Source organism: Ambystoma mexicanum, chromosome 11 (assembly GCF_040938575.1).
Source record: "Ambystoma mexicanum isolate Mex_15411 chromosome 11, UKY_AmexF1_1, whole genome shotgun sequence".
In the NCBI taxonomy this organism is placed as follows: Eukaryota; Metazoa; Chordata; class Amphibia; order Caudata; family Ambystomatidae; genus Ambystoma; species Ambystoma mexicanum.
The window spans coordinates 913183171-913207955 of record NC_090934.1 but is presented as its reverse complement, the minus strand read 5'-3'; the positions used below and the strand labels follow the sequence as shown (position 1 = coordinate 913207955).

At 43.6% G+C, this 24785-nt stretch overlaps 1 protein-coding gene across 1 annotated transcript in view; it reads left to right on the top strand.

Annotated features, from left to right (window-relative positions):
* The window catches only part of LOC138503906 (mucin-5B-like), a 447355-nt gene that overhangs the window by 202593 nt on the left and 219977 nt on the right, over positions 1–24785 (top strand). Inside the window, exons 16-18 of the mRNA XM_069623991.1 lie at positions 10868–11120; positions 17720–17769; positions 22726–22826. Coding sequence (XP_069480092.1) covers positions 10868–11120; positions 17720–17769; positions 22726–22826 — 404 coding nt within the window. The remainder of the gene's footprint in view (positions 1–10867; positions 11121–17719; positions 17770–22725; positions 22827–24785) is intronic.

Below are 24785 nucleotides of genomic sequence, written 5' to 3'. Positions count from 1 at the left end.
TTAGACCATCAGTTACTTACAGGCACCCTATATCATGGCATGGGGCTCAGTGACCTTGTCGCATGCTGGTTCAAGTTCTACCTCTCCAACTGCCAGCAGTTTGTTCACATGGATTCCTCTAGATCGCCAATGCTACCCATCACCTGTGGCATCCCGCAGGGTTCCATCCTCTCCACAGTGGTCTTCAATCTATAAACGGAGCTGCGGGGAGCCCTCCGATGCCACAAACAACATCCACCAATACATGAATGACACACAGCTATACCTTAAATTGACTCCATCAATGACATGAACAGGCTCAAAACCTCACTCTCACTGATCTAGACTTGGATGCCCAGTGCATACTTGAATCTCAACCCCTAAAGACCAAATTCCTACTCCTCTCCAACAACACTGAACACGCAGACATACAGATCTGGCTATCAACCATGAACCCTAAGGGCTTCACACCGGAGCTTACCTACTGTGCCAAGTCCTTCGCGTTCCACATCGACAAACACTTCTCCTTCAAGACACACGTAGCAGAGAAAATTCAGACAGCTTGGTATCAGCTGTGTAAAGTGAAGCTGTTCCTTCCTCTGAATAGCTTTAGAGCCACCGTTCAAACATTGCTCCAATCCCACCTATAGGGGGACAATGCTCTCCTCGAAGGCCTCCCTTGTGCCCCTGAGAAATGTTCTACACAAGGCTACACACCTCATCAAAGGCCTACACAGGCACACTCACATCACCCTGGCCCTCATCGGCCTTGACTGACTCCCACTGCATGCACAAATCACCTTCAAGTCTTAATGCACCATCTATAAGGTAGCTGCCCTCAAGTCACCCAGCTACCTCATAGAGAAGCTCATCATCTCTGGCATACAGTGAACCACCAACAGCCAGAACACATGCAGACTTGAAATCCACCGCTGGAAAAAAGAAAGGACTAGAAAACAAGGCTTCTCTGCTTATGCCCCTAAACTATGAAACCTCCTCCCCGTCAGCATCAGACTCGCCCCCAGTCTCCTACAATTCAGAAAATAACTCAAGACCCACCTCTTCAAGGAGTCTCTCCTCCTCAACACTTAAGCCATCACGTCACCCCCACGCCAGCTGACTTGCTAGAACCCGTCCACCCATCTCCTTCACACCACCATGTACAGCTGTACCACTCCTCTGTGCCCCTCTGTAGCCTATCACCCGGTGTATACCTGTTCTGTTGTTACTTCAGAAAAGTGTTCCGTTACGTGTCTGTACTGTTGTATAGCTCTCTGAAGCACTCCGTTGTATATCTGTATTGCTGTGTACCTCTGTAAAGTGCTTTGTTGCTTCTCAAAGCTAGGTCCACGCTCAATAAATACCATAATAATAATAACAACAATGGCCAATCTGCCCCTGTCATACATTGATTAGCAGAGACAGTCAAAAGGTGTGGACATAATGTTCAAAATCCTCCCCGTTTACTCTCCCAAAAATAAATTAAATTTACAAAAAATGTAATATTTATTGTTATAGAACTGTACCCAATGTTGTATTATTGAAAGAGGTGAATGTAGGATTTCCTTTTACACTGGTGTACTCTTTCACACGACTTTGTGATTTGTGAACTCACTCATTTGCACTATACCACCCTGAAAGGAACACAGGTGCTTAAAGAAGTCTATAATGTTGCAATGTTTTTTAGTTGGACAAGTGGTTCTTGGAATCCTTCTGTTGTATCGGATACCTTAATTTTTCTTATGGGTATGGGACACACCCACAGTTAACACAATCATATTTCACAGTTGCATTAAAGCATTAGAGGCCCAGAACATTATCTACAAGGCTGAAGGACAAGGTGTAGCTGTGCTGGTCAGTGACCATTGGACAGTGATTAGTTGTACTTCTCTGTGGGACTTCCAGAGTTTTCCAGTTGTGAAATTTGACCAGAGTTGCTGTGTCAGTCTTCCCAGCCTCTTGGTGTGACCCAATGAGCTATTCAATATAAATATAATGTTTTTGTTATTAACTTTCTCCCTGTATAGAAGTACATTCTAGCACCTGTAGACAATTGAAGATAAGATATGTCTGCTAGAGGAACCTCTAGGACACGAACCATGATGTTCTGCCAATATGTGGTCAAACTGTCTCTTTAGATGATTGTTGGATTTAGACCAATAGGCCCATGAGTGCAACTTTAGAGCTGAGATTGAAATGGTAATCTCACATTACTTAATCACATGATTTAATGTGACAAGGTGAGTAACAGCAGTCAAATGTCTATTCTGCCCCCTCGTGGAATCTCTATGTAAGAGGTGAAGTGCTAGCCCTTCGTTATAATACATTGCGTTAAGTTGACCCAACGATACTTGACTGAATAGTTGGAATTTGGAACAATTAATATGATCTGATGACCCCTGAGCCACCAGAAATAAACCACTTTACAATCTTTGTTGTCTCGATTGGAATGCATCTCCTACCATTTTCAGACCTGTATCTAATGGCCAGCAACACTTTGTTAATTATCTATCCTTTTAAGAATCAGCATAGCTCCATCTGTGTCAAAAATGTGTATGCATCGAGGTAGATAGACGTGGGCCGTAATGCAGGTTTAATCTCACGATTACTTTTTTCAAAACATTTTTTATTAAGTATTGTTATAGTTACATACACCTTATAACACATTTACACATGTATTATAATATTATAATTACACATCATCTCAATAACACAATTTGTCATACAGTTATCACAAATACATTGTTAAATACCACCCAGGCGGTAAGTTACCGCCTGGGCCGTGACTTTACCACCATGGCGTAAACTACGTTTACGCCATGGTGGTTGGCGGACTTACCGCCCCATTCCGAGGTCGGCGGGGCGGTAAGTCCCCAATCCCCATTTACCCTTCCCCATTCCCATTTTTGCCCCATAGGGCATAATGGGAGTGGGGAAGGCGTTAATTACGCCACCGTAAATTACGGTGGCGTAATTAACTCCATGGTCCCTTAGCGCCATGGATTTTAACACCCGCTAAAAGCAGGTGTTAAAAGCGCCATGGCGCTAAGCGACCTCGTAATTGGCGGTAAGGGGTCGGCGCAGCTAACGCTGGCGTTAACCCCTTACTGCCAGGGTCGTAATGAGGCCCCATTACTTTGACTTTGCAAATAGTTTTAACTACCTGGGGCAGACAAAACAAATTTCCCGATTGCAGCTACTGACAAAAAAAACTCTAGTTGGACATCATTTTTAGTTTGGTTGTAATTTATTTAGAATAAGCTGGAGGTGTGATATGTTCATGGGCTGTATGCACAGAATTTACTTTACGTGTGTCTTTGACCAACTCATTTTAATGTTTCACCTCTTGTGCTTTGCTGACCCAAAACCATGCAGTGACTTGGTTACTTTTCCTTAAACTGAGTTTCTTGAGGAGTTATTATATGTGTGGTTGCTTAGACCTTTGACAAAACCATTACAAGCCCATGCTCTTCCAGGGCAAACCCAGCCTCTGTCCTGAAGCATAGAATAACTATCCTGACCAAAACAGATCCCAAGAAGCAGATTTAATGAACTATTGATTGCTGGTAAACTACTCTATTGACCATTTTCAATGCTCGATTAATGGACAATTGTTACTCAGTGTTCTGCAAAGGCCACCAGTAAACTATGACAATAATACACAAGGTGTTGTCAGTGTCCTTAAACGCACTGGGACGATTTGCAATCATGACACAAGCATTAAACAGTGGAATAAGAGTTGCTAACCGTAGAGATGCATTAGGCAAAAAAAAGACATGGCCACCAGTTCTCGTGGAGAGAAAATGGACTACCATTTATGTCCATTGATTCCGGGCAGAGGGTCAAGTTTAGAAACAATCGTAATCATCATGTATAGCTCTGAATTTTAAACAGAGATCTCACAAAATGCATACAAATACACAACAATCATAACAATAGTGGAAAAAAAGCCTGGGATTTGAAGGAGGGTTTAAAACCCCTAGTCCGACACTGTTACCGTAAATGTTTCTGGCCACTCAGAATCCTCTGGGATAAATTGTTATCCAAGTTGTCAAATTAATTGTGGAAACAGTTGCAATCTCAGCATACAATACCCAAATATTAAGCACCATTTTGGCAGGAGAGGATTAATTCTTAAGCAGGCCTGACACCCCAAGCACCCACCTACATATTACCTGTGTATGTACATGGACACACATAAACACTCACTCAAACTCATGCACAGGTACACACACTGTTAGTTGCATTCTGTTAAATACAAACATAGGATTTTGCTCATTGAAGAAAGTCTTGAAGCCAAAACCTAATGCTGTCAAGAGTAGAGGATTGAAATCTGGAATGAATACATCTAGGTCAGTCAGTTGGTCACGCTGCCCCCTCACATTCAAGCCAGGCAGGCATTGATGGCTCACATCACAACTGGACATGACATAGGCTTTTTCATACTCCACTGACCATAGTTGAGCTGCCTCTTTTTTTTACTGTTACTGGGGCTGGGGGTTTATTCCATGAACTCCACTTCCCCAACGCCTAGGAGCAATACACACACATATTTATACTATTTTGCTAGAACATATCTTAGTTAAGATGAAGATGAATTGTCTATAGAGTTCCAGAAAATAACTTTTGCAAATAACCTTTGATGGCTTGCATGAAAAATTCTGAAAAAACAGGAATCTGCCTCTGCAAATAATATTTTAGAATGTATCATGGCCGATTTCATATTTTAAAAAAGAAAAAGCTACTTTGATCGCGTTCTGAAAATCTTTCAACAAGGGGTTTTCCCATAGCGAAAAAAACAATTATTTTGAGGTTGCACAAATATCTCAAAATTCACTGCTTAGATTTTTGTTATTTTCGGCATGAACCTAGTTTCATCTGGAATTGATCAACTGAAAAATGTAATATATGTCAATATATGATACATGTTCAGAATGAATGTGCATCTTTGAAATGAACTGTTAAGCGTATGCATAGAAGATATACATTAAGCTCACGTACAATACTATACATTTGAAAACTCACATCAAAGTCTGGACTAAATTGCATACTCGTGCAAACTGTAAACGCATACTCAACTCACATCAAAATTAGAGCTCACTTCAATGTGAGCTTTCATACATGTAGGTATGTAGGTATGTAAACCTTACTTTAATGTACGTTTACATACGTATAGGAGGTATAAGGTAAACATGTGTTTTATGTCTTCATAACTACATGCCATACACTCACATGCCAGGCACTTACAGATCAAACACTCATACGCCTTAAGAAAACATTCTTACAACCTAAACACTAAGGATAAACACTCTTTTGACACATGTTATTATAGAACATTTTCTGACGACACACACTCTTATTCACACCACATGCTAGTACAAAAGACTCTCACAAAACACAAAGTTTTGACACATGCACACACCTATGACACTCAGACAGTACTGAAGCAACACTCACACTTACAATGAAGGAGCAGGCCGGAAGAACTCAAATTCTGAGTGCAGCTTTGGTTCTATGGGTTTGGTGAATAATTTAATCTGGAGGGCAGAGTCCAGGATCTGACAAATCAAATGACTCTGAGTGTGGGGAACAAGTGCTGATAAGGTGCATGCACTTTGTCACAGCTCGGTTGCGGCAGCTAATAGGTCTGTGGTGGCCGTGTGGGGGGTAACCATTGTGCAGTGTAAGATGTTATTTGTTTTTAGAGGGGAGTCGATTGATCGGTGAAAAGAGGGGATTAGACACACGAGGGGTATTTGTAGTGGGGGGGAGTGTTCAGTGGCAGCTAGGAGTGATGATCTAGCTGGCAAATTTCAGGGAAATGATTGAGGCTTTATGTTAGTAACTTGTGGATGTATTTCAGTAGTCTAGAGTTTGAGCCGAATAGGTCTGGTATCCAGTAATCTTTTGTCAGCAAATTCCACGTGGAATCCTGGGAAGGGGATATATGTTCATGGATGCCTTACACTGGTTCCAATGTGCCGTGAGTAGGAGTACAGTTTGTGAGGTTTCGGGGCTGGTCTCTTGCTGGTAATTAGTTGAATCGGTCATTACAAGTGAAAACCTCGCACCTATGTAATATCATCCAAAGCAAAGATGTTCATATCCTTCTTTTTCATGGCATATTTGAGACTGGGGCTTGCTTAAATAATTATATAGGTCCTAGAATATGTTGTGAAGGTGCTAAAGCAGGAGGAAACACATTGTGATTACTATAATGTTGGCCGATGTTAAGCAGAAACATTTTAATCACATTCATCTGAATCGTTTTTTGTGTTGGTTTCATGCTAGTTTTAGTTGAATAGGCAGGTGTCCGGCTGTTTTGTGAAGGTCAAGTGGTATTTTAATGTGTGGAGGTTTTGTTAAGTAACTAAGGAACGTTAAAAATCAATGAGGGTGATGTAACTAAAAGTGTAATATGAAAGGGAGAAAAATACAAAAGTGTATTAATTGTAATATAATTAGTCAAAAGTCAAAAAATATGATCTGGCCAAATGAAAATATACAGACAAAAAAGAAATCACAATTGGTTGATTCACTTTCTAATCAGTGTAAGACAGGTGACCGTGTTAAAGTGTCTAATGCTTGTACTGCACACGTTATAATTTCCAAATCCCCATAAGATAATGTATCTCAAGGGGTTCAAGCTCTGTATGAAGTGCTCTGTTTGTAACATCCACATCTCTGAGTCACCTGCACAAACTGAAAGTTATACTTTCTAATTCACTGCTCATGCAACAAATACTTGAAAGCCTTTTCCCATATTACAGAAAGATGGAAACCAGTGGGCCAGTCCACAAAAGATATGTGCATGCAACCAAAGGAGTCCTACCTGGCCACTAACCATGGGCAGATTCACTCTCTTCTCCAGAGATGCTGCTCAATGATTGCGGCCCTATACATTCTAAAGGAGATCATTTGAGACACAACATCTGAGTCTGCAGTAATAAGAAAGCAGTTAATTTAGCAATATGGGTGTTTTTTGCTTTCTTCAATGTTTTTTAATGTACTAAATTCAATAAAAGTTGCTTCATTGCATGCTGGGGAATGGACAGGGTGGTGGGGAAAGGTATATTAAGTAATCAGGCAAGGTTCATGCGAGCAAGCAGATTCCACATTTCTTAGTGGAAACAATATATCATAGACCTCATGGCACATAATCAAGACATTGAGCTTGATTCTACAGGACTCGAAATAAGACACCAAAAACCTGTTTAAACACCCAGCCTATGGTCAGTGTCGTATGCAACATTTTGATTGAGCTACGCCCTGATTTTGATAGGAAACTTTGTTCAGCTCTTGGACTCTGCCCTTTCCTTCAGGGTCCATAAGCAATAATTTATGTGAACCTATCATACATTGGCCACGGGTGAAAAAATAAGCAATACCAGATCCATAAAATACAATGGGCCTTATAACAAATGCTCTTTTCTATGAGATTTTCACATTGAAAAACACTTTCTAAATCAGGCCCAATGTACTTTACAGAAACAAAGATTTAAGGCAACCTCTGTAGGCCTCTCTTTCACTGTGAGTTATGGGAAACCTTCAAAAAAGAATTTCAAGAATAGTTTTCTTGCAAACTGAACAGTAAAATATTTAACCTGATGCTTCAGGACATGTAACTCATGACCTCTCACCACAAACTTTACTTTCTTCTTCAGAGAGGACTTTCATTTAATTAATATTCATTGGTGCCCAAGGTGTCAAACCCGCACCTCCACATTGTCCTTAAAGTCACTACTCAAGATGACTTGTAAATCCCACAGTTATTAAAGTCCACACAAAAATCCTTGGGCACTGAAAGATAACCAATTTTATGATAGTGGTTTATTATTATTTTACTGTCTTCGTGTATTTACACTTTTGTCTTGTTTTAGTGTTTACCTTCATAGGTTTTTTTGACATCTTTGTGAAAAGGAATGTATTCACTATTTGTTAATGGGGTGGGTCTTTATTAAAAAATAGAAGCAAACATTGCAACTGCATTGACCTCGAGAAAGAGGTGCACCTGAAACACGCATTGGCCATCAAGTTCAAATAACACAGTGGAATAACACACTTTGAACAGCAATTGAGTGTGGCTTCTGAATGTTTGTTCGATGCCAACAATACTTTTTGAAGAGTTATTTCATTTAATTTTCCTTTCATTTCGTCATTTGAATAGTGCCTTTCACCATGGTCACCCTCATGGACTCGACTAATTGCAGCTCTCTAGCCAACTGCACAACCCTTCCAAGTGCGATACAATGGCTATCACAAGAGAACCTCTGGTGCAAAGGCTATAGCCTTCCTGAATTATTCCAATTACAGCACTATGGCCAACCGCACAAGTTGTCCCTCATACTGGCACTCTGTGTTCCCCAACTCCTCTACATCTGTCCCTTGCATGCTCCTTAAATAGTACATTAGTAAGGTTGTACTCACTGCGGGGTGCGATTGTTCTTCCACGTTAATCGATTCTTGGATGTGACCGGATGCAGCTTACTAGAGCACAACTGCACTTGCAGCACACTTTGTGTGCGCTTTACTCTTGTGGCCCTTTTTCAAAGGATGTATCCTTTTCTCTATTTCTCTGCATTCCTCTGGTAATCAACAAAGGCGAGAGGCCTTAGGAGACTCTATAAGCATTCACAAATGTAACCACCATGGGATAAACACACAGAGGTCCGTGCTCAATCTGAGTCCTGCAGCACAACTGCAATTGTGTCGCACAGATGTCTTTCCCTTATCTGATTTGAATGGAGGCCAACCCAAGAGTCACATTGTGAATTAATAGAGAATTGAGGCACAACTATGAACTGCATTGAAAGAAATAACCATGTACATGACAGGTGGAGACACAAAGTACAAAGCAGAGATTGGAATATCAGGACACACAAAACAATAGACTCAGACAAGACAGATTGCTGCCAACCCGGCCAATACAAGGGGTTTAGGAAACTTAATGCACTTAAACTATGGACTGAAGTCTAGTAATTAGGCATGTGTGGATCAAATCGGAAAGCTTAATAATGGAGGATACTGTTAACTCAGAAAATTGATGACATTGAATAACAGGAGCAAATGACAGTAAAGCAAGAGACCGGCATTGCAGAGAGAAAGAGAGAAAACAGCACAGGCAGAATGATGAGTCTGTGAAGCAGAAATGCTCACAGAAAACAGTGTGTTTGCAGAAAGTCAGAAAGGCAGCACAGATACCAATATAGAACTAGATTTCCTTAATAGCAACACATGATGAGAGTTGTAGCACAACAGCTACAGTAGGCAGAATTTAACAGTCAAAATCAGGATGTCAAGGAAAGGTTAAAAAAAAGGCAGGTTGTCACGGCAGCCTAGTAAAGTCACTGGAAAGCAACTCCAACAAACAGGATTCAGAAGCCAAAGGCAGGATGTTCAGAAAAGGTTCAAAACTGGACAATGATGCACGAAAGTATGAACTCTCAGTGTAAGTAGTTGATGGTATTATTGGTGGATTTGAGGCTACACTTAAAGCAATACATGTCATACTAGGGCAGAGTTGGACAAGGATGGCATGGCACTCTTGGAACTGGCAATATATTGATTGCGATTAAGTACAGCTGTTTAAAACTGGCAAGGCTATGCTTAACTGGCAGGCTGGCCCATTGTATTGAACACTGCAGAGTTTAAGAGAGCCACAGTGTATTTAAATATTACCCCAGGCAAGTTTGTACTTGTATTAGCAACTCCCTGTAATTGAGCAACACTGGTCACTCTGCATTCATAGTACCGTGCAGTATTTGAGAAACAGTAAGGTATACTTTGAAGTAACCTAGCATTTTAGTGGTAACTCCTTGCAACCTATTCTGTTATATTCTAATATTCTGGAACTTCCAAACACAATTCTGTGGACTGCATGATATCCTGGCACAATATTAAAACTGTCATTTATACTGATCTACGATGCATAATTGTCATTGTGCTTACAGTTCAAACCCTGGCATTGGAAGTATTTAAATATTGAAATTGTCCCACAAAATTGCTTGCAAAAGTATTTTTATGCAACTTTCCCCAAACATTGCGCTGTTGAAAGGCACCATTTTCACCTTCCCACGTTCACTAATACTGAACTATGATGCATAATTGTCATTGTGCCTACAGTTGAAATCCTGGCAATGGGAGTATTGCAATATTTAATTTTTCCTTTAAATTTGCTTGCAAATGTCTTTTTAAGCAATTTTATCCAAACATTGTGCTGTCAAAATGCACAATTTTTACCTTCCCATGTTCACTTTGGGCAGCCTCACCCATGTCAATTTGGGAAAGACAATGACATCACCCATTATTAGTTGACCCACCTACTTTTTCCTGTGCCCCTTTCTGTCCCCCACTAAATTGGACTTTTGGAGACAATGAGGCTCCACATATCTGATGGTCAAACTGTGGTGATTAGCAAGTGTCCCCTGTTCTGTAAAATGATTTGCAATCTTTGAATCAGTTTGCACTCTTTAAGTCTGCGTTGGTTTGATCCAGTTGTCATATGTCTCTCTTTTGCTCATGAGAAATAAAGCATGATCATGTTTTGCCTATCACTAAGGTCAGCATCTTGACTTCACCAGTCTAAAGCCAAGGAATCATATGCTTTTCAATGAATGCAATGTACTGGCAAAAGATTTCTCACAAAACTATTAATCCGGTAAGGTATTAAGCCAGTAAGTGTTATTGTACCTGCTTTGGACAGATCTACACTCTACTGGGGTTGATAACATGATCTTCTTTGAGTAAGCTGCCATTGCAGTATTCTTACACCTTGGTCTATGTGTGCATTAGGAAAGTAATTATTATTTACTTTTGTTTAGTTGTTGGATGGATGGCTGGTGGACAACAGTTCTTAGAATATTCTCTGATGAGTATTGTTTAATTTCAGATCCTTCTGCTAACTGCCCAAAATCCATGGTCTTCAGCAGTACTGTGCGATATTGCAACACCACATGCCGCTCGCTGACAGAGTGGGACTCGTTGTGTGACGTCGTCATGACTCCTGTTCAGGGATGCGGATGCCCAGAAGACACCTACCTGGATAGCTATAATATGTGTGTTCGTGCAGACAGCTGCACCTGCCTGTACAAGGATGATATCATCTCTCCTGGAATCACCTTTCAAGAGGGCTTGGTCACATGGTAAGGTCCTGAAAAGAATTTAACAAAAAGATGTTGATAGCCAGTCAGGTGCGCTGGTGTATGGTGCTGGGCACAACAGACAGTCATAGCCATTCTAGTCTACATGGTGTGCCGCTTCAGCTGGGGGAAACCAAGATAGTTATGAGTATGGTGAAACACAGATTTGACAAAATGTAGAATGCTCCAAATCTCCTATTCATACAGCATTTATAGATACTGTATATCACAAAAGACTTGGCTCGTGCGCCCCATCTTCCAATGGACCATAGGACACTGAAGTACTGAGGGTTGTTGTACAATGCTTTGACATGATATTAGTGTACAGCTGCCATATCAGTGCCATGACAATACTTGATTCCTACTTAAAACTGCCTCATCACGACCCTGGCGCTAAGTGAAAAACGATGGCGGTAAATGGTTACCGCCATCTTTTTCCGCCAGGTCCGATCATGACATGTGACCGTTAACTACGATGCCATTAGCGGCATCGTAGTCAACGCTGCCGCTAACTGCGACAAGGGTGCGCGCCCGCGCCCGCCCACACCGTACTTAGCGCCATGGCGGAAAGTTACGCAAATCCCGACCCAAGCGGACATGCACCTAACGCCATCACCCAGCCCGTTAAGTACCTTACCACCATGGTGCTAACAACGCCATCGCGAACCAACCGTAAAGGGCCATGTTAAGTGAATGCAGCTGCCACAGGTGCACTGAAACAGCACAGGTGAAGGCAATACAGACTCAGGAAGTACAAAAAGAGCCCACCCCTTCCCACACCCAGACACACTCCACAATGATACCAATTCGAATGGCAATGTTGGGGCTGGAGGACCTGATAGCAATGCATGTGCTACAACAGCAACAACAACAACAACAACTACTACAACAGCAACAACACCAGGCAGCACAGAGGAGACGCAGGAGGAGAAGGAGGGCAAGGCAGGCCCAGCAAGCCCCACCTGCACAGCCAGTGCCACCACGCAGGCAGCCCCCAATCCCACGCATCAGAGCCAATCCATTCAACCTCACTGCTGAGCAGATCCACACCCTGTACCGTTTGGACCGGGACACCATCACCGCCATCGTAGACATGACACACAACGACATCGTCAGCATGATAGAAAGTCCAACCGCCATCCCCCCCCTACTGAAGGTAGTGGCTGTACTCCACTTCCTGGCCACAGGCAGCTACCAGCACACAGTGGGGCACCTGCATGGCATTTCACAACCATTATTCTCGCAAACACTCATCCAAGTGCTCGATGCCCTCCTCAAGCACACAGACAACCACATCTCATTACCACGGACTGCACAGGAGATAGCTAACACCAAAGTGGGTTTCCATGCACTAGCCGGCATACCCGGTTGCATTGGTGCCATCGACTGCACCCATGTGGAATTGGTGGTTCCACGTGCCGTGGAGGTACCGTACCGCAACCGGAAACAGTTCCACTCAATCAACGTGCAAATGGTCTGTGACTCCAACAAGATCATCACACATTGTTGTGCCCGATTCCCCGGATCAACCCATGATTCCATGGTCCTGAGGAACTCCACAATACCACGCTACATGGAGCAACATGCAGGCCCAAGATCCTGGCTACTCGGTGAGTCCAATGTAATGGAAGTGGGCAGGTGAATGACGTACCGATGCATACTCCACCTGGCAGAAAGGGGGGGGGGAATGCATACTCCACCTGGCTGAAAGGGGGGGGGATGCATACTCCACCTGGATGAAAGGGGGGGGGATGCATACTCCACCTGGATGAAAGGGGGGGATGCATACTCCACCTGGATGAAAGGGGGGGGGATGCATACTCCACCTGTCTGTGAGTAACACGGAGATCGGAGACAGAGGATGGGCACTTACAATGCACACAACCCCTCTGCATACATTGGGTGATGGCATGCAAAACAGGCCATGGAAGCCATGAGCATATACAGGTAGCATTGTGTGAATAAATTAGGTCATGTAGATGTGAGCCAAATTAACAGTTGGAAGCAAGCCATGATGGAACATCATGTTCCTGATCAGACAACATGACTGACACATACATTCTCGCCTACATACAGGTGATGCTGGGTATCCCCTGAAGAGTTGGCTCCTTACACCAGTCCGGAACCCGCAGAACCAGCACGAGGAGGACTTCAACCGTGCACATACACGTACTCGTGTGGTCATAGAGCAGACATTCGGCCTATTGAAGGCACGGTTCCGAAGCCTCAGTAGGTCTGGTGGGGCACTCCTGTATGGCCATGAGAAGGTGGCAAAGATCGTCATGGCATGTGTAATGCTACACAATATGTGCGTCAGGCAGAATGTGCCCCTGCCCCCTGACGCAGAACTACAACCACCTGACGATGAGGATGAGGAGGGAGCAGATGGGGCGGCACCCCATGGAGGAGGCGATGCACAGGAGGGGCGTGCAATGCGCCAAACTATCATCGACCACTGCTTCTAGCACACATGGCTGGTGTGTGTCATATGGTGACTGCACTTGGGGCACTGTGTGGCACCGGGACATGCACACTGTGGACTGTACACCAATAAAGCACACATGCGCAAAGAAAAAATCAACACACTCTGGGTTTTTTTTCAAGGTAAAAGTGTATTCAAGACATGGAACGTTGTGACCCACCACCTCCCACCTCCCCCCTGCACACACCCCCCCCCAAACTCCCCCCTTAACTCCCCAACACACCTCCCCGCCACCCCCCTGCACACCCCAAAACACCCACTCCCCCCTCCACCCCCCCCCCCCCTGGAATCCCAACAAAGGTGTGAGTTAGTCTGTGCAGCAGTGTCAGAAGTAGGATTCCTACACTGTCCGGCCACTATTGGCAGCCCCCTCCACTGGCCCCCGGGGCACCCCTGCCTGTGCTGCGGAGGTTCCTCCCCGATCGGCGGATGGGGCTGCTCGGTGTCGAGCTGGCAACCGAGGAGGATCCTGCCTGCTCATTTGGACGCATGGCCCGTATTGTCTGCACAAGGTCAGTGATGGCGTGCCGCACAGCAGCTAGTTCCGCGCAGATGTCCTTTGTGGACGACTCTATAGCTGCCTTCACTGTCTCTGCACATTTCTCCATTGCTGCACTTGACCCCCCACATTCAGCAACATGTTCTTCGAGCAGCGAGGAAAGTTGCTGCTGCCGGGTGGCAATCGCCTCCAGAGAATGGTTGGTATTCTGGCCCATGGCTAATGGCAGTGGTATTCCCATTGGGCTGATCTGCCCCTGCAGCGGGGATGGAGTGGCTGGCCAATCGTCATCCTCTGGCTGACCCTGTGTGGCATCCGCATGCGGGCTGCTTAGGGACAGGTAGGGGGAATGAGGGTGGCCTGTGGGGCTTCTGACATCACTCTCCTCAAAGATCCCTGCTTCGCTGTCGGAGGAGGCAGCAATGGCAGCAGTTTCCCCAATTGTGCTGCTTGCAGCAGAGGCTGTGGCTTCTGTGGGCATGATTTGTGTGATGTCTGCTGCTGCTGCTGCTGCTGTACTGCCTGCTGGGGTGGCTGTCTGTGCCCTGTCCTGTTTCCCTTGCATGGATTTTGGCTGCTGTGGGGTTTTCCTCGGGAGGGCAGAGGTGGAGGGTTGTGGTGTTGGCACAGTTGGCCTGGCCCTCTTGGTGGGTGTGGAGGCAGTGGTGTCCTCTTCCTCAAGGTCGGAATTTGAGCCTGTGGTGGGACAGAGGAGGGAGAGTGTTATTGATGGGTCTGCGGACATTGGCAGGGCATTGTGGCGACTGGCATCTTATCAGTTAGTACATGTGGCACATTTCATGCAGGGGAAAAAAGTTGTCTCCCTTTTGTGTGGAAGTAGCATGGAGGTATGTGGGTGGCTGCAGTTAGGGTGTGCATGCTGCATGTGTACAGGGTGCAGATCGGATGTATCTGTGGGCAGTCTCCTGCTGATGTGTTGCATTTACACTATGGGCCAACATTGTACTTCACATGAATGGACTTAGGTGAGATTTGCATGCCTTGATTTGAGCCACTTACCTGCATCGCCCGATGTCGGGGCTCCTCTCTCCATTCCTCCTACTCCTTCAATGCTCTGCATTCCGATTGTGGAGGCACAGATTTCCTCCCATGGCTGCAATTTTATAGGGGACTCCGATCCTCCCCCAGTTGCCATTGCCAGGTTCATGTTAGCTGATAGTATGCTCCTGACTCTGAGCCGGAGATCGTCCCACCGCTTGCGGCACTGTTTGACATTGCGGGGTGTTGTTCCCACAGCACTGACCCGCTGAGCTACCAGTGCCCATATGGCCTTCTTCTTGGATATGGCCGGTCTTGTCAGTTGGTTGGAGAATACCACTGCAGCGTTCTCCTGGAGGGTCTCCGCTAGCATGGTAAGCTCCTCTCTGGAGAAGCGGTCTTGCCGCTGGCGGTCACAGGCTTTTTTCACCACTTTAGGCATCTTCCTGCAGGTAGAAGGTTGAAGCCGGTATTTGCGGGGTCTCAGGCTCGGATGTCCAGTGGTTTCGGAGGATGGCAATGGATTGTGTTTTTAAAGATGGCCGCCGTGCTCTTTCCCGTTCCGCCGCGGTGACGCTACTTCCGGTTCCGCTTATCTACGGTCAACGCTAATTGCGGTGACCGCTAACTATGGTCACCGCTATGTACGGCGGTGGCGGTGGTGCACCTTGCGCCGCATACGATGCCGGTAGGTGCCGTTTTGGGGGCACTACCGCCATGGCGCAGTTTACATTACCGCCATGGCGTAATGCTCGTGCGCGATGGGTCGTAATGTGGCGCCCTTTACGCCATCGTCCCACGGCGTTAACGTTCATTACGCCATGGCGGTAATGACGGCGGATTACCGCCAGGGTCGTAATGAGGCGGTGTGGACACCTTGTATCCCATCAATAACTAGGCGAGCATGCATATTGTTTGGTTTCTGTTTTCTTCTGGTTTTTAATGAACCCTCTGACAATTCAAGGGAGCAGTAGGGGAAGGTCCGCGGAGGGCACTTGCTGCAAAATAATCCCGAATGGTGGGTGACAAGCCGTCCACCATTCAATAAGATTGTGAGCTACGAACGTAACTGCAGCAAAAAGGCAAATCCCTCTGCAAACATGTATTGCAAGTTCATCTCGATCCGACTTTCACCATGCCAGCCTCTCTGCCTGTCTCTGGGCCTGCTTCGTGCTGTACCTTTCCAGGACCTTTCCTTTACAGCACGAAGCAGGCCCAGAGACAGGCAGATGTTTGTATGGCATCTTGCGTCTATATCTCTGCAGCCGCGATTGAAAATAATGCGAATTGTCTATTATGTTTTTAGTATAAAACCCTGGAGTCGCAATTATAAACGTGGTAACATGGCAAGCTCTGTAAGATAAAGTCCTCAAATTCGATGCAGGCCTTACCCAGAGCAACAGCACAATATTATATAAAGCTAGGGTCAAAACTGGGAACTCGGTAATACTGCATACTATGGGACTCATTACGACCCAGGCGCTAAACCATGGTGCTATTAGCACCATGGTCCATGCCAGGGTCCGCCATGGTGAATGGCGGAATTACCGCCCCATTCCAAGGTTGGCGGGGCGGTAATTCCCCATTCACAATGGGCCCTTCCCCATTCCCATTTTTGCCCCATAGGGCTCAATGGGAATGGGAAAGGCGCTAAGTATGGTGGCGCTAATTGGGCACCGTACTTAGCACCAAGGTCCCTTTGCGGGTTGGATTTTAACGCCTGCAAAAGCAGGCGTTAAAATCGCCAACCCGCAAAGGTACCTCGTAATCAGGCATTAAGGGGTTAACGGCGCTGCCACCTTTTGCGGCGCCGTTAACCCCTTAATGCCAGGGTTGTAATGAGGCCCTATATATTGAATAATGGCTTCCCGTGGTTAAACAGTGAACTTTTGTAATTGTATTGTTTGCAGTGTAACAACCTAGTTATTATGATTTGCTACAGACTATTTGGTACAAATCGTGGGCCTTGATGACAGAAACTAGCAACCAGGAAGTAAATGTTTCCTTCCATTTGAGTAGAAAACCATGAGAAACGTGGATTATAAAATGTAATTTATCTCTAGGTGTCCGAGCAAAGTAAAAGTCCAATTTCCCAATTGCAAGTCCACTCACGCTCGTCTTTTCCATTATGATCGTGGCCCCCAGGGGCCACTTGCCAATGGTTGGGTTCCTTGGGATCCCATCACATCCCGTTGGGCTTTGATGATTGTCAAGAGTAGAGTGTTCTGCCTAGTAGTATTCATGTTTACCCACTGTCAGAACCAAGCTGCTGTTCAGTAATTATGGGCAGCATTTGACAGCCAACTGCCTGGGGGCCGGAATATTCAGTGTTATCAAAAAAAAAAACATGAAGTCTTGTGGTTAACCAGCAACACATTTGGGCAACATTATCTTTCTGCAAATTCATAAGCAGCCAACAAAAGGCTCCCCACACATGTATGTAAAATGTGGTCTGTTACTTTGAACGTGCTGCATGGTCCAATAAATTACAGATATGTGAGGAGCATTGATTGGGGGGAAAGCCACACTTTAAGATGGCTTGTTGTTTCATATCACCTATTCAATGTAGCTGTCCTCTATATTGCATGAAAGCTTGGCCTAAAGGTTATGATTTTTTTTCAGCAAATGCATCAGAGGGAAGATTGAATGCATTGGAGTCCCACAACCGATAGGTATGTTATGTTCTTCTGCAATAAATCAGCTGTAGCATTGTGTGGTAAAATAGTGTGAGTTAGATGTTCTGCTGGTTGATATGTGAATAATTGAGGGGTGGATCAGTGTGAGGAATGAGTGATTTCTCGTTTCAACAGTGGATTTTCTGTCAGTGGGGTTGCATGTCTTGGCTTCATACATGCTTCGTTGCATTGGTTGCATTGGTGCTCAGATGGATGAATAATATGCATTAATTTGTCTTTGCTTCGGTAAACGCAAAACTTGGAATTAGTAGGATTATTTGGAAGAATTCTATCGTCATTAGATAACAAGTCTTTTTAGCTTAATAATTAGGGGATGGTTCTGAAAGATTTGCACTTGAGAAAAACAGATGTGGATTTATCCAAAACCAAAAGAATTCATTACAGAATGGCCATCACCACTTCCTGGATGAAACATGTTATCTTCCTAAACCAAGGAAACCATGTTATCCTCAATATTTCCTTGCCTCAACTAATGGTAGCTTGGTCAACCAACCATTCAAGGCCAACTCTTTCTAGGTGAGCAAGGTAGACAGGAATGCAGCATAATAAAGTTTGCATTTGTCCAAGAGGCAATCCACATATATGAACATACACTGTAAATAAGGTGCTTATGTAGGTTGCAGGCACTTAGGCTCAGAAAATGTCCAAATTCACAGAAGAGCTTTCTAAGGTATTACACATGTCAGATTATATCAACCGCAAGGTACACAGTCTTAGAGTATCACACTTATATAGTTCCCACGAGTTATTTGACACTCATGTTCCTCAACCAGGATGCAGTCTTTTATATGAAATAGTGAAAGAGACTCACAACCTGAGGCTCTGCAGTCCCCAGTTGTCAGAATATTAACCGGTGTTAGAGATCAGGGCAATGCTACGATCAAACCTTGCTTTTGGAAAATACAGATGCCTTCCTTAGAGTGATCTGAGCATTGGTCTGCTGTGATTTGGTTAATTCAGCAATTTCAGATTTCTGCCAATCTCTGCTAAGATTACAAAGAAGGTGGAAGGTTGACAGCAGTGCTTCCAGTGTCCCATTGATCAACTTTACCATCTTCAGAATTGCTTTGATTGCACTCTGAGATAAGCAATTTTATCCTCCCCATTAATTTCACACGTTGAATTTACAAAATCAAATCAAACCAGGCATGATAAAATGCCTGTTCTAAGCTCATTCACACCAACAAAATATTTTGGGTGGAAGGTTTGTCTTCATTTGCTCTCCTGTAAGTACTACCATTGTTTGTTAGGTGTTGCTGCTTCAAGTTAGTTTATTGCGCTCAACCTGAACTGATCAGGCCTTCTCCTTCACTACTAGGTTAGTTTCTAACTTCACATCTCCAATTCTAGTCATGTCATCAGGCTTACTTCTGGTCAACCAACTGGGCTTTTGCTAAATCCAACTTGAGCTGCTTGACACACACAATTCTAAGCTCAACTGCATCTGTTGATGTGATGGACTGAGTAAAATATGGTGTTCTAAATGGAGTAACAGAAGAATGATCTTTGTTTCTGGTATTGTCTTACTTGTCCACGTATTCCCCATGGAGTCTGAGCTTTCTATCCCTAGTACAGTCGATTTACTGCAAGGAATTAGACCACTTAATTAAAGTGTTCTTACTTTGCAAAGCTCTCATCGCTCGCCTGCCTTTGTGATGCTTATTCTACTTTTTTGATTGATGACCTGAACTTGCACATATTTCTTGCACTGAAACTTTGTTGGGGCATTACAGTGTCCTTACCTTAATTGACCTTGGCAAATGGAAAATATTAGCTATAGTTTAGCAAAAAAGACCAAATATTAGAAGGGGCAGGGTACAAATCAATTTGCAGTACATCGGTTTAACATAGAAAATATGGCTGTTATCACAAGCACTGGGTAAGCTGAAATTTACTTTTTGTTGTTTAAGGCAAGTAAAGTGTTGAATAGGGATAATGGTAATTACAGAAGGTATCTAGTTTTAAAGAGGACTCTTCTTTGGTCGTGACTATTCAAGACCTACGAAATACCTAAACACTGTCAAGTGGCGTCAACTACTAAATCCAATACTGACTGGAGTCTTAGGATTTGTCGTTTATCATAGGTATCCACAGGGGTAGAATATTATCTGCAGTCACTCAACAGGGACACGTCTCTCATAAGAAAACATACATAAATGGAGTTCTGGTTGGCTGACCAGGATATTGGTCTTGGTGCTGCACTACCCCCAGTGGGCAAGTGTAGCTATGGATGTTAGAGATTGCAATAATGTTATAGGAAGGACCCTGCTTCAGGGCTACACTGGAAACTTTCTGAAGGAGAGCAAGTTGTAGACTATTTGTGCTCAGTTATCTTTGGAAATTCCCCAACTCAGTCAGTCATTGTCTGTTGAGATTCCAAAGACTAAGAGACATTGCCAAATGTATTTCTGGTTATTTAGTGTAGGTTCTGGTTCAGCTGAAGATCCTTTAGCAGAAATGACCCTTTGCAGCCCTTTAAAAAGGAAGAACTCTCAAAGGTTGGCTGACATGAAGATGCTTCAGTTGCTAGAGCTTCTGGCTTTGCTAGACACTATTCTGCTGAGGTATTTCAAGAAGAAGATACATATTTGGTAAAGGGGCACATCTTTGCTGCCAGACAGGATCTTGGCAGGTTGCAGGATATTCTGGACTTTCCTTGTAACTCATCCTCGAATTGGTGTATTGCTCTATCCTTCACAATGTGTCCCCACTTTTCATCAAGGTTTGGAGCATGCACTCAACCGTTAACATGTATTGGGACTGGCATGGAACCCTGCACAAGCCCAATCACAAGACTGTCACATTTAACGTATGTCTGGGTTCACCAAAGATAGCAAAGGTCAAGTCAACATTAAGGCATTGACAATCATATCCCTTGGACCATCGCCTCTGTGCCATCCCTTCTTTGCCCTCTCTCACCCCTCCCTATTCACATTTACCATACCACTTATTTCACCCCCGGCTCATCTCTCCTACCACTCAACCCCCATTCCGCTCCTTTGCTATCCTTTCAGTATCAAATTTCTCCCCCACTCTCATCCCCATTTGCCCAGATGTTCTCGTATTTCTGTGTGTGAATCCTGTTTTTGCGCACCACTTGGTCCCACCTCTGTATAACATCCATCCCTGATCTCCATGCTGCAATAGTTGAGGCGTCCAGGCTCATCCACTTCTATGCAATTGTTTGTTTAGCCACTACACAAGCAATGTTCAGGATGCTCTTGTCGTATCCGTCCACCGACTCCTCCCCACAGATTATGAGCAACGCTCCCTTGGGGTCCAAGTGCAGTGATCTCTCCCAGACCCCTTCTCTTTACAAAAAAGTAGTGTGAAGCTTTTAGGGAAAATGGAAAGGGCATAGGGTGTTGCTGTTGCGTATTATGGGACTTTGAGTGTTACGGCTACCACCACTCTCTTCCGGAACTATGTATGTAACTTCATGGAGGACCTGCCACTTTCCCTCTCAACTTTACCTCGGAAACGTCACTGTGTTAGGGTACTGGTGCATCTTTAAATGTGGTCACAATACACTTGTGATACACATATATGTCCGAAAAGCATGATCATCTTGAAATCACATGCTGTGTGGTATTAGTACAGTTACATGCAAAAACAGTACAACCTTGCTGCCATTTGATGAGAGGTGCACAGAAGCAGAGAGGACTTTGCCTTACTGTGTGTGTTAAGTGATGGCTCTGGATTGCATAACATGCTGCTTTGAAAAGGCACATAAAGTCATCCTCCCAGGTCTGGTACAAAATCAAGAGGTGAGTGTAAATGTGACTGCTTCCAGTTATCCTGAGTCGGATGGACTAACTGAATGTCCCAATGACTCTTAATGACTGTGAATGGGCATGCAACAAGTGTGGCCATGCATACGAGGCTGAAAGAATGCATGGTCTATGTTAAGGCTATGTTTCCTGTTTGTTTGATGCATTAGCATTTCACACTATGCTAATGGATAATCCTTGGCTTACTCTCAAGGCATTTCATATTTGCAAACAAATTACATTAACAAAAGCTTTGCAATGTGTAATTTCTTAACAATTGCAAAGTGATGACAGGGTGTTTGTTAACACATTTGAGTAAAGTATTAGGTTGAATGCTGGCCCTGAGTTGCATTTGAGGTAGGTAACTAGTTGCAGAATTGAGGAAAGGTTATTTGGCTGGTTCGCTTAAATCATTTTTGATTCAATGTTGGCAATCTTAATGTTTTAGAGAAATGCTCTTTAGTGATATTATTGGCGATGATGGTTTAGTGGCAAATTGATTAATGGCCTGCTAATAAGATTTTTTGGACGTCTTTTTTTTTCCGCTCATTGTTCTTTGGATTTTGGCAACCTAGCCCGTTCAAAGCGCAATTTCTTATTTAGTTGCTTGCATGCTGGGTGATTGTTTGCACCAGAATTCAAATATTATGGCCTCATGTTTATGCTAGGTTGTTTAGATGTTTGCAGAATTTGTTTTGCTTGTTACGTATCTTCTGGACAACTCTTTGCTGTTGGGATGGTGCTTGAATTGGTGGTAGCCCAACTTGACTGTGGGTCAATAGCCAGTGACAGGTTTTTGGATTCTGACTGTGTAATGCGTTACTTGAATACTAGTCGACTATTTTGGTACATTACTCTGATGATTGCTGACTCTTGCTAGAATGTTGGATTCAGGCTGAGTGCTCATGATTACATTGCTTGTATAATGATCAGCTGCGGATATCTTAATTAAACGTTTTTTTGCTACACGGTGGTGTTTTATTCATGAGTAGGATGCCCCTGTATTTTGTAGATGCAGTTGAACTATCATTCGGTTTTAGGCATATATTGAGACTGGTGGGTGTGTCGTGTGTACATTTGTGTACTCAATGTAAGGCACGCTTAGTGTTTGGTGCTTACCTTTGCCAATCTCAAATCTTCTGTTTTATATTTTCTGCAACAGAGTGTACAAAACCAATGCAGTTCTTTGACTGTTCTACTGGAGGCGCCAATGCTGTCGGAAGTGAATGTCAAAAGAGTTGCACCACTCAGAATACAAAATGTGTAAGTAATAGCACTCTTTCCCAGTTCACTATCAAGCTAAGGACATTCGTATTCTGCACCAATGGTTGCATATAGATTCACATGTGTATAATGCTTCTTCGACCCTTTCAGTATTTTTTAACCCTCCCATAAAAGGAATACTCTTGAAACCCTTCAGTTGCAATGATGTCCACCCTTCTATTACCCTGCAAGAAGGTTGGATGAGCCAGATATTACATGCTAAAAATTGGGCGGCTGAGAGGCAGAAATGGAAGTTTGGTGTTACTTACCCTCACCGCTGAACTGCAATTTGAGTTGCTGGAAGGGGATGCTGCAAGCAGCAATTATAAGTTGCAGCTACCACAATCCTACAGTGCCATAATTCTGCATTACATGACTGATGGATTATTTGCACACTTGCCAAGTAGGTGAGATACCTGGCATCTGCTGAAGCTGGATTGAATTACCAGCAGGTCTAGTCTCAGACTTGCCACATGCAAAGTGGCACGGGGACTGCTATGAAAACGGTTTAATTCCCAGTTTGAGGAACATATGGGAATATTGAGGGGTCCAGACAGGTCTGGGTGTGACCCTGTTTTAGGGTCAAGGGAAAAAAGTACTGCATGTATTTATTTTATTTATTTATTTCTTACGCGACAAAGCCCACAGGCATCAGGGCGCAATGTTTACTTGTGAACGTTAGGTCAGCTTTAAGAATAGTTTTGATGTATCATTTTTTCATAGAACTAAAATTGGATTTGCTAATGGAGACATGTATCCCACTAGCTAATCTCACCCTCCTTTCTGATTTTACACTTACAGATAACAATCATATATCAAAGTTCTGAGCCACTAAGCAGGGCAGTGCTCTAGCTATAATTTTTAGTCTGAGTTAAATATCTCCATACTGCTGATTTCATCAACTTCAAAGGTCAAATTGCATGCCATTCAACGCCAATGTGGACATTTTGTTTTTGTAAAATATCTGCTAATCTATAGACTCTGTGCATCAAAGGATAATTTTGTCCATGAACTATCTGCAACTCTTTTTGACTTATTTCTAAAAAACGTCTGATTAGAAGTCTTCAGAGACTTCAACTTCTGGAATTAGCCTACAAAAAGCTGTCTTACATATATTGGACTCCCTTCAAGACTTTAGTCTTTCAGCACAGGTTAGTCATCCCACTCATAAAGTGGTTACACCTTTGGCCAAATGTAAGCTTGGTCCCTCGAAATCCCTGTTAGTACTCTGCTCCCTCTTTCTAGGACCGATCATTTGGAATAACTTTGTGAACCCCTGTTATTCAGATAGAGAAAGAAAAAACAATTCCATCACCTCCAGCCTTTTCCCGTCCTTGGAATCAGATTTCTAAAACATATGTAACAGAACTATTACCTTTCCCCACACCCAGAACCCAATCCTTACTAACTACCATAATGAGGTGTTTGAAGACAAAATTTTGCACCACAAGTATATTTGATAAACTTGCAACAATTTCCATGGTCTGATTATAAAATCAAAATATTTTTTATTGCCTCAGAATTACATTTCCCACAAGGTAAAGTCAGGAACTTAGAGACGTGGTGGCGATGAACTTACAAGACTCAGGATCCTAGGGCACTTGGGCAACACCAACTCTTTTATAAAAAGAAATTGTATAAGCTAAACAAACTATAGTATGGACACAAGAATGAATCTGCCCCTAATATATCTAGGAAGGCATTTTCAGTGCTTAACGAGATCTGCAATCTTTCAGCTACAACCTTTATAGTTCCATCACAACTATTGGCTGAGCAATTATAGTTTAATAAATACAATTAAGAACATTATTAGCAACTTGCACACTGCTAACAACAATGGCTGCCCTTTGAAACCTAAGTTTGTTCAAAGTGTTAGACTGGTCCATAACATATTTGAAGCATTTAATAACTTTCATGGTCATGGCCTCACATGTCTATTTTCATCTGCTAAATTGTATG